Source organism: Cryptotermes secundus, unplaced genomic scaffold, assembly GCF_002891405.2.
Source record: "Cryptotermes secundus unplaced genomic scaffold, Csec_1.0 scaffold355, whole genome shotgun sequence".
Classification (NCBI taxonomy): Eukaryota; Metazoa; Arthropoda; class Insecta; order Blattodea; family Kalotermitidae; genus Cryptotermes; species Cryptotermes secundus.
The window spans coordinates 1,672,947-1,687,266 of record NW_019737088.1 but is presented as its reverse complement, the minus strand read 5'-3'; the positions used below and the strand labels follow the sequence as shown (position 1 = coordinate 1,687,266).

The 14,320-nt window shown below is 44.1% G+C and overlaps 1 protein-coding gene across 2 annotated transcripts in view; it reads right to left on the bottom strand.

Annotated features, from left to right (window-relative positions):
• Positions 1–14,320, bottom strand: part of LOC111870067 (peptidoglycan-recognition protein LC) — an 84,474-nt gene that overhangs the window by 14,989 nt on the left and 55,165 nt on the right. Inside the window, exon 2 of one of the 2 annotated variants that reach the window (XM_023862044.2) lies at positions 10,235–10,456. In XM_023862044.2, the coding sequence (XP_023717812.1) occupies positions 10,235–10,456 (222 nt within the window). The remainder of the gene's footprint in view (positions 1–10,234; positions 10,457–14,320) is intronic. The other variant, XM_023862045.2, reaches the window with a different exon arrangement.

The window sequence follows — 14,320 nt, the reverse complement described above, 5'->3', positions numbered from 1 at the left end:
GGTCAAGCTGACCACTCACCTCCAACTAGTGCCGAGGTCAAGAAAATGTGGATCTACGAGTATACATCCACTCCCCCATACGCCTTCGGGGCGTAGTGCTTAATTATTTAAGCACGGAGGAAACTTTACCTTTCACCTTTGTCGTTCAGTAGGTATAGGCTTGAGCTTCTGTCAGCGCAGTTATATAAATCACAAACGATTATAAGGTTTGACCTTAAGCCATCCTGTGACGGTTAACCATTTCAGATGCAGTTTCAATACTGCTGGTTTTTCCGCTGTCTCCGATACACTCATTGGATCTCCTTTACTTCATCCCACACTACAGATCTCCAGCAGAACACTCATTTTAAACACCCGCCCGCCATCCCTCGAATCGTTCCATACACTGATAACCTTCCTTTCAGCTCCATATATTTACAGACACTTACTCCGTAAATGTCTCTTTGGATGCATTTCATCAAAGCAACGGTCATGTTAAACCGGTTACAATACTATCGCTACCAAAAATGAACTAAAAGCAAAATAAGATAAGGTCTGTGTTCCTTATATCCGTCATGCTTTTCAGTACTGCATACATTCTTTTTACGTAAAGTCCTCCCCCCCCTGCTTAATTACGCGGGGCACGCGGTAGCTTAGTGGTTGAGGCACTATGCTACAAGCCAGAAGGTCGCGGGTTCAAGTCCCGATTAGGTCATTGTATTTGTTTCAATTGACCTAATCCTTCCAACCGCACTATGGTCCTGGGGTCGACTCAGCCTCTAACAGAAATGAGTACCAGGAATTAATTAAATAATTTTCCTTGGGAGTAAAGCGCGGCCGGCGCATAAGGCTGACGTCCTTACCGCCATTTTTGAGCCGACTGTCTAGATAATGTGGGACCCTCAACGTCTCACAATCCTATGGGCCTTCACGGCCTGGTACAGGGATAGCTTTACTTTTTAAATTTTTTTTTTACTTAATTACGCACCACTCCATGACGACATATGGGGGCGGAGATAAAGCTCCATCATTCTTAGCCTCGGCCCTAAATGAAGGTGAGTGGTCAGCTTCACGCTTCTGCCGCTTTATCCCCGGTAAAAAGAGTCCCTCATACCCGATGGAAAGGAGGCTGGATGAGCCCCAGAGCCGGTCTGGTCGCAGTGGAAAAGACACCAATCTTTTACGCCTGACGAGAATCGTACCCCAGTTCCTCGTAGCAGTCACTATACCGCCTGAGTTTCCCCGGTTTCCATACTTTCGAGGAACCGCAAATTAAATCTGCTTTTACCTTTTTACTTTCCCCGTGCTTGGTGATGTATGCAGGTGAGATAGTATGGGGTGATTCTAGATTATTGTCGGGGTTTCCGTGGCCTACAATTTTCAAATCGGAAGGAAAATGTTCTTACAGAATGTGAAAGTGTAACTCAAAAAGTTTTATTACTTATAGAATTATTACTGCAGAATGCTAAACAACTTGAACATACGCCCCTTTCTTGGCACGCAAGGTATCCAAGCTTCCTGGACTCGATCAACATCTTCCTGCCAAGTACGCGGTGTTCCCGCTCCTTTTCGGTGCAGAACGTTACTAGTCTCTTGAAACTGCTTTAATGAACGTCGGACAGCATTATCTGAAGATGGATCGTTTCCATATTGAGTTCTGTAATGACGCTGCTTTTTGATAACGAACTGTTTCGAGAAACCAATGTAGGCACTTTGCCTTCTCTTGAATAGTCGAAATTTTAAGTCATGGCGTCGTTATTTTCTCCGAGACGTCAATGCGGAGAGTACACCATTGCCAAATAAAACTTTTTGAGTTACACTTTCATATTCCCTAGGCAGTTTTATTTTGTTGATTCCCGGTTTAAAAATTATAGGGACCGGAAACCACGACAATAATGTTGAATCACTCTGTATATTATGAAAGTGGCTGAACTGAAGAAGAGCTATGGCCTAAGATGGGATGTAGCAAAACTGGCGTCCTTCTGAAAAGCGGTCACGGCGAAGACAGGCAAGAGAAAGGAGGAACGCTAAACGTAAACATTTAGAAATGAATGACATAAGACAGTGTGCTACTTCAGAACTGCTTGTGGAACCGATCGTCATAGTCGAGTATACAAGAGGTCCCAGGTTCGATTTTCGACTCGGAGGTCATCTTTTGTGACTCTTTCTCTCCTTTTCCCCAGTGCCTTCAAGTGAACCACAGGAGATTACCTTAAAATAGGCCACTACCGTTTCCTTCCAAATTTATCACGTACCGCCTTCTTACCATTCGATGTCAGCTATCATATAACCCAAAACTGTGTATGAGAACCGTGCAACTACACGTAGTATGTATGTGTTACTAATGAAGACAACGTGACATGAATGCAGGTAAAGGTTCTTGGAAGTCGGTATATATACATTTTGAGGGCATCTACTATAAGTTCGCTGAAGTGTATACGAATGTGAATTAGTCAGTAATACTTGCGCAGATGTCACTGAGCAGCAGGAAGCTGAACTGCCTGCATGCAGGTTCATGCTGGTAATAATCCTCTAAAACAGTTCCTAAAATGCGACTATTGTCGGAATTCCACGTATTGGATCTCAAGGCAAACTCCTCGTAATGCTCTGACGTTGCAGCGTAACCCTGGGAAACCGCAAACGTGCATACACAAGAAAAATGTATTTACTCCTGAACATACTTGAGAGCTAACGCTGAATTATCTCTTACTTTCTCACTTACTTACTTACTTGGCCGCGCCATAGCTCAAGCGGTTAGTCGCTGGCTTCCCACCGCGGCGGCCCGGGTTCAATCCCGGGTCTGGTCAAGTGGAATTTGTGGTGGACAAAGTGGCGCTGGGGCAGGTTTTTTCCGAGTACTTCGGTTTCCCCTACCAATCTTCATTCCACCAATTGCTCCACAATCACCCTCACCTATCATCTGGGGCTGGTACAAGAGGCCAGAATTGGCGGCAGTACATGGGACTTACTCCCACCCCACTAGCAATAAAAAAAATACTTACTTATGAAACTGAGCCTTTTTTGAGAAGCCAAATCTGCAGCTACTCAAGAATTTCCCAGCATTTTATGGAACCCGAAGGTTCATTACCGTGTTCACAAGAGCCCTCCACCGGTCCCTGTCCTGAGCCAGATAACTCCAATCCATACCATCCCATCCTAAGATCCATTTTAATATTGTCCCCCCCCCTACATCTTGGTCTTCCCAGTGGTCTCTTTCCTTCTGGCTTTCCCACCAATATCCTATACGCATTCCTTTTCTGCCCCAGTCGTGCTACATGCCCTGCCCACCTCATCCTCCTTGATTGAATTATCTCTACGACACGGAAACGTAAAATTGTTTGCTTGGTATAAGAACGTGTGATCCTGCTAGATGGTGTAATTTCTTCGTACTTCAGTGGAGCGATGTTTTGTAGGTTCTATACTGCCTGCAGGTGTAACTTTGCGGTGAGAACATAATGTTGCTTCCATTAGATACGTTTGTATATCTTCACTACGCGTGCCATTTGCGTGCGGAGAACGTGAGCCCCGCACATTCCAGTAACATGGCAGGATTTTCAGAACTCAATAGCCATACGTAACCTGCCGATCACGGTAGCAGAGCGGTCTAGGGCATGCACTGTCCTCGCTCGCTCGGAAGCCGGGATCGTGGGTTCCAATTCCACTCAGGGCATGGATGTTCAGTGTTTGTGTACAGGTAGAGGCCGTGGGACGAGCTGATCACCCGCCCAAGGTGTCCTACCGAATATCTAAGTTCTAGTAAACCGAAGTAAAACGGAGTTTCATGTAGGTAGGCCAAGGCCCAAAAATTGGGGCTGTAGCGTCAAAGGGGGGGGGCAAAAAAAAACAGCCATAACTAATACGTCAACGAAAGCGGCCCCCGTAGTCTAGGGGTAATGTTCCCACCTCATGACTTAAGGTACGCGGGTTCAAACCCGGCGGAGGTTGTGGAATTTTTAAGGGCGGAAAATTCAGGAAATAAGTCCTCCGGGAGGGACTTTAAGCCGTGGGTCCCATGTCGTAGCTTTAGGGCACGTAAAAGAACCTCATGTCTCCAAAGGAGGCCACTGAGCCAAATTAAGGACATTTCCCACCCAACAGTAGTCTCTAACGCCTCTGGTAGATGGGGGAAGCATCGAGACACATCTGAGCAGGTAGAGGCCGACCTCGCTGGCTGAGTAGGGACTGATGGTAAGCACCAGTCCCGGTGGGGTATAGAGGCTGGTAGAAGATTATAAGGGGACGCACAATAGATCAAACTGGCGGCGGTGCACGGGGAAACCCACCCCTCCAATAACAACAACAATACGTCAACGAAGATAATATACAGGTGTCTCACGACTTTAGGGCATAACTGCAGGAGGTGATTTCCTAGGTCTTTGTGATCAAAAAAATTCATATAAATATGTGTCCGATTTTGGACGGTTACGGAGTTATGGCCGTTTTAAACTCAGAATAGAAGGTAACGATTACTGACAATAAACGGAACAAAATAATAAACCAGCATAATACATGATACATTTAAAGTATGAATGTAAAGTTAACTTCGTGAAATTTCCTTTAATTGGAATTTATTGGTGCTTAAAGCTGATTTTTGAAAATTCCACCGCCGGCCGCAACACAGGCTGCCGCTCGGTTTGAACCGCGCTGGACATACCAACCCACTCCGCCTTAGGTACTCTCAAGTGCTGAGATAACGAGAACGCTCTGTCTGTAGCTGGCTAAAAATAGCGACCCGCCAGATGGCAGACGCGGTTCACACGAGGGCGTGTATGGGAATGAAAAAACGGTCATAACTCCATAACCGTCCAAAATTGGACACATGTTTACATGAACTTTTTTGATCACAAAGACCTAGGAAATCACCTCCTGCAGTTATGCCCTAAAGTCGTGAAACACCCTGTATAGCAAGTCTTCACAGGCACCGCCGTGAGAATTTCAACCCACTGTTTTTGTTACAACATTTTAATAATATTCGTGTTAGAGGACGTTTACCTACTCTCTGTCAAGTAATCTCGATTTAATATAAGGGCTTCCCAGTAGCACATCTTTTTCAAATGAGTTCTTTGCTATTTTGCATACTCATTGGTGTTCTTCTACTGCCGATACAAACCTACTGCAGCAAAACTACCAACACTTTAAATCTTCCGAAATTTCTAACACACCCTGTATAAACAAATTTTATTTGCTTCCCTGGTTATATATGAAAACACGGCTTTAAAAAATTGTAGATCTTCGCGAGGCCTGTTTTACGGTATTTACGATGTCTAAAGCTTAGACTTTTCTTTTCCCAGAAACGTCTGAGCTTGAGACATCGTGAATGCCGTAAACAGGTCTCGCGAAGATCTACAATTTTTTAATTCCATCACATGAAATAGAGGTCATAGGGCCCATATGGGCCAAATTAAATCCAGCCAACAACTATCAATGCGAACCTAAATACAGAACTTATCTGGGAATCCAGTAAAATACCTCCTAAGGTTAAACATGAGGATGCGGCCTCCTCGTGATGCTCTTGTCGCAAATTTTTCCCCTTTTTTTGCTACAGCCCCAATTTGGGCCTTGGCCTATCTCCATGAAACTCTCCGTTTCACTTCGGTCTACTAGATCATAGACAATCGGTGGGGCTCCTTGGACGGGTGATCAGTTCGTCGCAAGGCCTCTACCTGTACACAAACACAGAAAAAATGCGCCCGCATACACAACACACATCTCTGAGTGGGATTCGAACCCAGATCCCGGCTTCCGAGCGAGCGAAGACAGTGCATGCCTTTAAACGCTCGGCTACCGTGACCGGCCTTGTCGCAAATATTGTACAAAAATAGGCCAATCAGAGTTCTCTAACTTCATTTTTTTCTTGGACCCGTTCGCAAACAGAAAGGGCAATATTAATTTCGCCGTAACTCCCTGGCCAGACGCATGGATCTGACCTTTAATGCGCCGATAATTATCCAGTACTGCTTCATTAACTTTCATCTTCACTTTACTGCCTGACGTCATGCGCTGACAGAGGTGAGCACAGACACCAATTTCCATACCGACGTCATCAGCAGAAAACAAAAATGTTTAAAGCTCAAGTATGAGAGGACGTGAGAGTTATGTTTCACAGAGACAACTCATAACTATCCCTCTCTTTTGAAGTGAAGACTTGCGGACGGCGTGACAATTCGATTTACATGGTGAGGTATTAAATTACTTTGACTCGACTGCAGAGGATGTTTTTAACATTCGTCCAGATGACGGGATGATATTAACGGCGAACCAGAAAACACGATGAAGTGGTCGTGTCCGGTATGATTCCAACGACCACCACTATTCTGTGAAGTTATCAGATAATTAGGTCCAGATTCAAACTGGGTGCCTTCCGAATACAATTCTACAGCGTTACCACTACAGGAGTCGGAATAATTCAGACGGTATAGAACCGAGCTACGGGCTGGACAGCCCGGGTTCGAGTCCCGGCAACGGCAAGATTTTTCTCTTCTCAGAGCGTTCACACACACTCTGCAGCCCACCCAATGGGTATCGGAGGGTCTTTCCCCGGAGGTACAGCGGTCGGGGCGTGAAGTTGATCACTCACTTGCATCTAAAGCAGAGGTCACGAAAAGTGGAACTTTACCTCCACTCCCCCATGTCTTCATGGCATGCTCAATTAGTATGCCTATCAACCTCTACTTTAGTTGGCTGGCCAATATCCAGTAGCTGTCACTACTAAATTACAAACTAAACTTTCCATATTTAAGATCGGCATGAAGGGCAACTGACAAGAGCCAGGACAACTCAGTCGGTATAGTGACTGGCTATGGGCTGGACGACCGAGAGGTCGGAGTTCGAGTCCTGTTAGGGTCAAGAATTTTCATTTCTCCATCTCGTCCAGACCGGCTCTGGGGTTCATCCAACCCTCTATCCAATGGGTGCCGGGGGTAAAGCTGCCGGGCCGTGAAGCTGACCACTCACCTCCTATTAGTGCCGAGGTTAAGAAAACGTGGGTCTATACATCCACTCCGCCATGCGTCTTCATTGCGTATTGCTTAATTAGTTAAGCACAGGGAAAACTTTACCATGAAGGGCTACTGACAGCAGTAATTTTTTTTTCCTTGGCACCACAGCCCCAGTGGGCCTAAGCCTACCTCCATGAACTTCTCCGTTCACTTCGGTTTTTCTAGATCTTACACATTCGGTAGGACTCCCTGGGCGGGTGATCAGCTCGTCGCAAGGCCTCTACCTGTACACGAACACAGAAAAACGCACACACACGAACTAAATATCCATGCCCTGAGTGGGATTCGACTCCACGATCCCGGTTTCCAAGCGAGCGATGACAGTACATGCCTTAGACCGCTCGGCTACCGTGACCGGCCAGCAGTAATTTACATGGGAGAATTTAATAAAAGGACATGAATGTAATACAAGCTGCAGTTAAAACTGGGCCTATATACTGTACAAGAATGGACACTAACGGGAGGCTCGCGTAGCCCACAATTACCCCCCCCCCTTCGCCACTCTACAAGCGAAAAGTACTGTGCAATACACCTACTGGTTTAAGAAAAAGAAGTGTCACCAGTCTGACGTCACGAGAATAATGGTTCTAATTAACTGTATCGCAAGGAGTTAAGCTACGAGTACCTTATCTGTAGTTCTGGTCCAAGCTGTTACTCGCAACTAGCTTTCCAAGTCCACTCCCTGGGTTTTCCATGAGTTCATTCCATTATATTCTGATTCGCAAAACCACACAACCTGCCTCATGCCTCACGTCTTCGTAGTAACGGTAGAGACGCTTAACGTCTGCAGCAAGTGCATTTTGACCTTTCTGATAGGGCATTCCGTTTTATTTCCTAACGAATTATTTGCGCTGTGATATAATATTCATTCATATTTCCTGTGACTCCCTCTGGAGCATAGGGAATCTGTAAAACTCTTCGTTTCACTTCAGTTTCTTAATCATAAACAGTCTGTAGGACTCCTTGGACGGGGAATCAGCCCGTCGCAAGGCCACTACCTATACACACAACACAAACACAGAATACACGCAGACAGACATCCATGCCTTGAGTGGGATTCGAACGCACGACCCCAGTGTTTCAGCGAACGAAAACAGTTCTTGCCCTAAACAGCGCGACCAATCTGATCGGCGATATAATTGTCTTCGGAAACATATCGATCTTTCTCTGTGTTTCTGACTCTTCTTTACTTCTCTTTTACTTCATTTCCGGCATGTTTCTTTCATATTTATATTGTTTCTTCCGCTTCTTTCACTGTTAGGTCTTTTTACAGTCCGACAGTTATATTCGTTTCACCACTTGTTGAATTATGGAGTTTGTGTCTGCAGTTTATTCGGGACCAAATAGGCTACAAATCAAAACACACACTTCCTCTACCGCCTACTCCTTTCTCTAGCTGGTACTTTCTTGCGTTCTTTATGTTTTCTTAATTCTTAATATATTTCTTTCTATTCTTTATTCGTTTTTGTTTATAATATGTATGAATCTACGTAACTTATTACTATTTAATTTATTTGTTTGCTCCTTTAAATCACAAGTCGTCCAGACCGGCTCTGGGGTCCACCCAACCTCCTATACAATGGGTACCGGGGGTAAAGCGGTCGGGGCCTGAAGCTGATCACTCACCTTCAACTAGTGCCGAGGCCAAAAAAAAATGTGGATCTATCCATCCACTCCTCCACACGTCTTCAAGGCGTACTGGCTTAATTAGTTAAGCACAGGGGCAACTTTAGCTTTTACTTTTAATAATATCTTCATTCCTTTTCCACCCTTTCTTATTTCCTTTCGTAATTTATTTTTGCCTACTTACCTGTATGTATTCTTTAACTCTATTTGTTTATTCCCACGGCTGGAGCCAAAACAATTAGTTTCTTACTCTAGGAATATCCGCCGCCACTAGCCGCTGTACGCGCACACGTGCCGGTCCGGAGGCTTGAGCGTAAGTCCATCGACTGTGCTGTCTGCTGTCCACAGAGGTCACTAATGGATACAGTACTGTAACCGACTATCAGCCGTCTCTGTGTTTTCACGAAATTCACTGAAAGATATAGTATTACAACCGTCAGCCGTCACCGTTTGTGCAGTCATCGACACAGAGAACCACAACAAAGTGATAGCTGTCTCTGGGTATTCACTCAATACACTTAAGTATAGGGCACAACTGTCACCACATGTTCATGGAATCTGATGAACGATACGGTATCATAAATAGCTGAAAAATGCGCCCATGTGTTCACGGAATTCAGTAAACCATTACGGTATCGTGGCCAACTGACAGCCGTCGCCAGCGACCACGAATTTTCTTAACGATAAGGTAATTTACCTGCTGATAACTGCCTGTCATTATGCATGGCCAACGACTATACTAAGATCTTTATTTTCCTTCTTCTGTAGGCAGAATAGATACTGGTAAAGGTAAGAAAAAAAAAAGGTAAAGCTAACCCTGTAACAGGCCGTGAAGTCCCATAGGGTTAGAGGCTGAGTCGACCCCAGGGCCATAGTGCGGCTGGAAGGATTAGGTCAATTGACAAATATCCAATGACATAATTGGGACCTGAACCAGCGACCTTCCGGCTTGTAGCATATTGTCTCAACCAACTACGCTACCGCATGCCCCCTGATGACATATATAGGCGTGAAAATTTATGTTATTAGTTCTAAATATGTAATGTAACTAAAGATAATTATTTAGGTAAGGATGCAAGGTCCTAGAAGAAAGGAAAATAAACACGCAGAAAGAATCCTAGATTTACTACTAAGAACAATGAAACTGAGTTCTCTTTCATTTCAGCCGAACATTTTCACTTGAGTACGCCTATAATTATCTGTTGCACAGACCGCTGTCTGACAGTACACAACTTGCATTTACTGTATGTTGTTCTGGCTTTAGAATGAAAGAATCTTACGTTCTACTGGGATTTTCTTGGCTTTGTTGACCGGTTCACGGCAACCGGTGCATCGCAGGCTGCGAGGCGCATACGAATTTTTATGAATGAATCGGTGTGCCTCATGGCCGATAACGTTTGGAATTAGGGGAAGATATTAACTTTGTGGGCCGCTTGACGGCATTGTGTTTCACGGCGAGCAGTGTGGTTCATGCGTGGGAATAACCGGACAGTACTTATTTAATTTATCGACATAATTTTGTAATCATTTTGGGTTTAATTAACATGAAAAATGTTTGTGGCTGTCGTTTTTAGTACAAATGCAAAGAGGTTTATGTGAAAATGCGATTAAAATTATATTAATACAATTACCCTGGTAAGTGAACCTTGGGGATATGTTGCCGTCCTCGGGGAGTCGAACCGACGTACCTTTAGCCTCGTCATGGTGCGGCAGTAACACGAGTAACGTCACCAGCAGCACCAGTGCGCATGTGCTGAGCGTTGCGAATATTGCTATACATCGCCTCGTCCTCACCACTTTGTGCATCCAGTGCGCCACTGTGCCCTTGCGTTCCGGAAGTGACGCTTGCTCACCTGAAACAAAAGGTATAACTTCAGTGTTCAGAAGGATGTCACGGGGGGAATTCTTCCTTGGAAAGCTGATAGTCACTGACCCGGTGAAGAAACTGCAAGAGTTTTATGGTACCCAGGTTTTGATTGCAGCCTTTGGGTCACTGCATCGCGTAGTTTGGCATGTGGCTACCGACGTTTCGGAGGAAAAGGCTGCCTCCATCGTCAGTGTACGATTTCTACTCTGAAGATGACTGTACCATATGTCCTCCGTTGATACCACCTATCAGTTTATTCTGCGTCATAACCCAAGAAATAATTCTCAGACCTCATATAACCGATGGTTAATAATCACGAGGAGTTCTATCTTTTCGAATAAAACGCCGTGTAGTTCGTTGAAAATCAACCGACGTTTCGGAGAAACATATATCCTGCATCTTCTAGGTCGAAGAATAAGGGCGAAAGCACACCAAGGAAACTGGCAACCGCAGTTTACGAGAATCGTTATCAGACTGAGATGAACACATGGAACGGAATGGAGCAGCACAAATTTAGGAAACGGCACCGCAACTCGCGGAAGACTGAAGCTCAACTCCCAGGCAACTGAGCAAGCCAGTCTTCTCACTTTGCGTTGCCACGTAGTTTCCAAGTTTCGGCTATTCTAACGTGATTCTCTGATTAATTTTCTTCTTTAGACGACACAAAAGGCTCATGAAGCTGATAATTTTGTTTCTGTAAGCATGGTACAGTGAAACCGCGCTCAACGAGCATAATTCGTTCCAGAATCTTACTCGTAATGCGAAACACTCGTTAAGCGAAACAATTTTTCCCATATAAATTAATGTAAAATACGATAATGCGTTCCATTCCGAAAAAAATACTCAAAAAATTTTATGTATAACGTTTATTCAAAGAAAATTATATATACATTGTTAAGGAGCGTGAATCATCTTCATCTTTTCTTCTATGCGGAATGAACCAACCTGGAATTCGAATTCGATTTGCAGAAAAGAAAAAGAAAAAAAACGAAATAATTAGTTTATTATTTATGATACATATCTAATTCTCTTTTACTAGAAAGCTGTCTAGAGACATTTTTTTTTGCCGACACTTCAAAATTTGGTGAAAATGCGACACAGCATTATCATTAAATCAATTTGTAGCGCGCATAGCCACTGCCTTATTAGGGTGATGCTTCTCAATGTACGATGCAACAGTTTCCCATGCTTTCAGCATTTCTCTTATTGCGCCAGAAGATTGTTGCTTTGCTGTTACCTCCTCCTCCTCCTCTGCCAAACTCTCCTCCACAACTTCTTGCTGTGAAACACAATGCAACTCCAAATCGTGCAAATTGTTGATGTAGACCGACTGTATGTGCGTGCTAGATCAGCCACGCTCACACCTCGTTCTCACGTTTCGATGATTTTACGTTTTGTTTCTATGGTTATTTTTATTCTCTTATGGCTGTCTTTTTGCGGCTTTTTCTTCGGGGACATTTTTGCAAGGGTTATTAAACTTTGCACAAAAAAAATGACAATATGTCTGAACACAAGTTTGGAAAAATGTGTGATCACAAGCGACACTAAGAGCTAGCGGAACGAGTGCTAAACACAGACTGATGTAGCAAGCGCACAATCCGGGGCTTCCCCTCTCGTCACTCTTTATGCGAGCCATTTTTGTTTTTACAATTTGTTTTGCCCGATATGCGAATTACTCGTTATGAGAGGTGCTCGTTAAGCGAGGTTCCACTGTATATATGTCAAACGCCACCCAGACTGCCCGGCGGGGCAAAACAGATTTGCATTTCATGCATCCTGTTGTGTTATAATATATAACTTCTTTATTAAGACCGTCACAACACAACTATATCAAGGTCAGTGCTTAGTTTTGGCTCTGCTACATGTTTCGGCTATTAAAAGCCATCATCAAGCAAATACATGTTTACACCACTGAACTGCAGTATTAATAAAATTGGATACAATAATATTACGTATGTTACACCTCAAGGGGGAAGGGGTGAGAAATTATAAGTACTTGGGTCTGTCGTTACTCATTTCCTAACATCGGCGCTCCACTCGGCTGCCGTCGGCTGTCTTAGCTATGGTAGCTCGGGAGCGGTCGAGGACAGGATGGTTACTGGCGGGTGAATCAGAACTCCCTGCGTACATTTTCTACTATGTACACTGTCTATTTACAATAATAATTACATGAAGAAAAAGGTTAGCTTTTGATCTGTCTATCCTGACTTTTATCCTAAACTAATTCTACCGACCTTGGTTGTGGAGGGGAGGTGCCTTGAAACTGTGCTCCTATCATTGTCTGTCACTCTCCGTTCATTTCTACCCTGTTCTACCCTGGATCTCACTTGGTACACTGGAGACTGCCTTATAATCACACAATAACACTTTTCTTAACAATAACATCTAACAGCATGGCGTATATGAGCGAAAAGACTTACTTGCAATACAAATGTAGATTACGGCCGTTGTCCACCCTCTTATGGAATACATGTCGCCGATAGCCTTCGGCTGACAACTCTCTATTCTGTTTAAAATCAGAATTCTAAGTCTCTTGACTTTCCCTCATTTATAGTCTTAATTCGCTGATTCAGCGTGGACGACAAGGGGGTAGATAGCTCCTCCCTTGTGTTCTACTTTCTTAACGTTAGGCTTTCATTGGATATTCTATGTGGCTGGGGGTGGACCTCTTGCGTCTTGTCGCTGTGTATTTGCTCATATGACCACCTCCAGTGGCCTAGTTAGCGGCGCGTCTTGCACACGGTATTACGCATGAATGCTGATTATCGCATTCTTAACCTCATTGCGTGTCCATGTGTTGTCATCTTTGCTCTTTCACTGCAAAACACTTTTCGCAAGTCTCCAGGCACCTAGGTAATGACTTAAATTTTCAATCCCCAAATTTGATCCTCAACAACGTAATTATATTAAAATACTTGACGTAAAAATACAATAAGTTAGATTATATAAAACAAACATTATAGTATAAAACAAGAATAAAATTTTTCGACTGATGCTTTACGTCATCGAGTCAGTCGTTGGTTTTTGTGATTTGTTTCGTTCCCATGGACAAATTGGAGAATTCTATATTTTGTGTATAAAAACTGTTATTGGAGGCTCGTGATGTAGATGTAGTAATATTAATGTTAATTATTTAGTCGGTGTGTCATCTTACAAAGTACTGTCCGTTCTATAGGGAACGTAAACAACGACAGGCGGAGTTAGTGCCAACTTTGCGGATCGAGGGTGTCGCGTGGTCAGCGCAACGAATCCCCACGGTCGTTAATTTCTGTTTTCTAGACCGGGGCCGCTGCTTTTCCCTTCAAGTAGCTCCTCAATGACCGTCACGACGCTGAGTTGACCCCGTTACAGACACACTACTCCTCAGAAAATCTGGTAGCGCCGGGAATCGAACCCAGGACCTCTGGAACTGGAGCCAGGAACTGTGGCCACTATACCAAAGAGGCAACTCAGGTGTCCTCTCTCTCTTGCTAAAATTGTTCCACTGTATGTAAAAATATCGTGTCGCTTGTGAAAGCATTATTTCCTGAATAAAACAAATTGACCTTAATTAAAATTAATTAATTAACATCCCGTGAATTTGATTTGTTTCATTCTGGTCCGTCACACAAACAATATTGTAACATGTTGCGCGACTGAGAACCCCCCTCCACCCTCCTCTCCACGATAACGTAGCGCTCCCCGCCACTCCCCTCCGCGGTGACGTCACGCGGTGACGTAACGCGCAACGCTAACGTAACCGTAATCAACGTCCTACTGTGACGTGGCACTCATTACGCCACAGGCAAGCACTGCAGCTATATAAGTGGATGCACAGTGCGTATCGATCAGTTCGAGTTCGAGTTCCAGT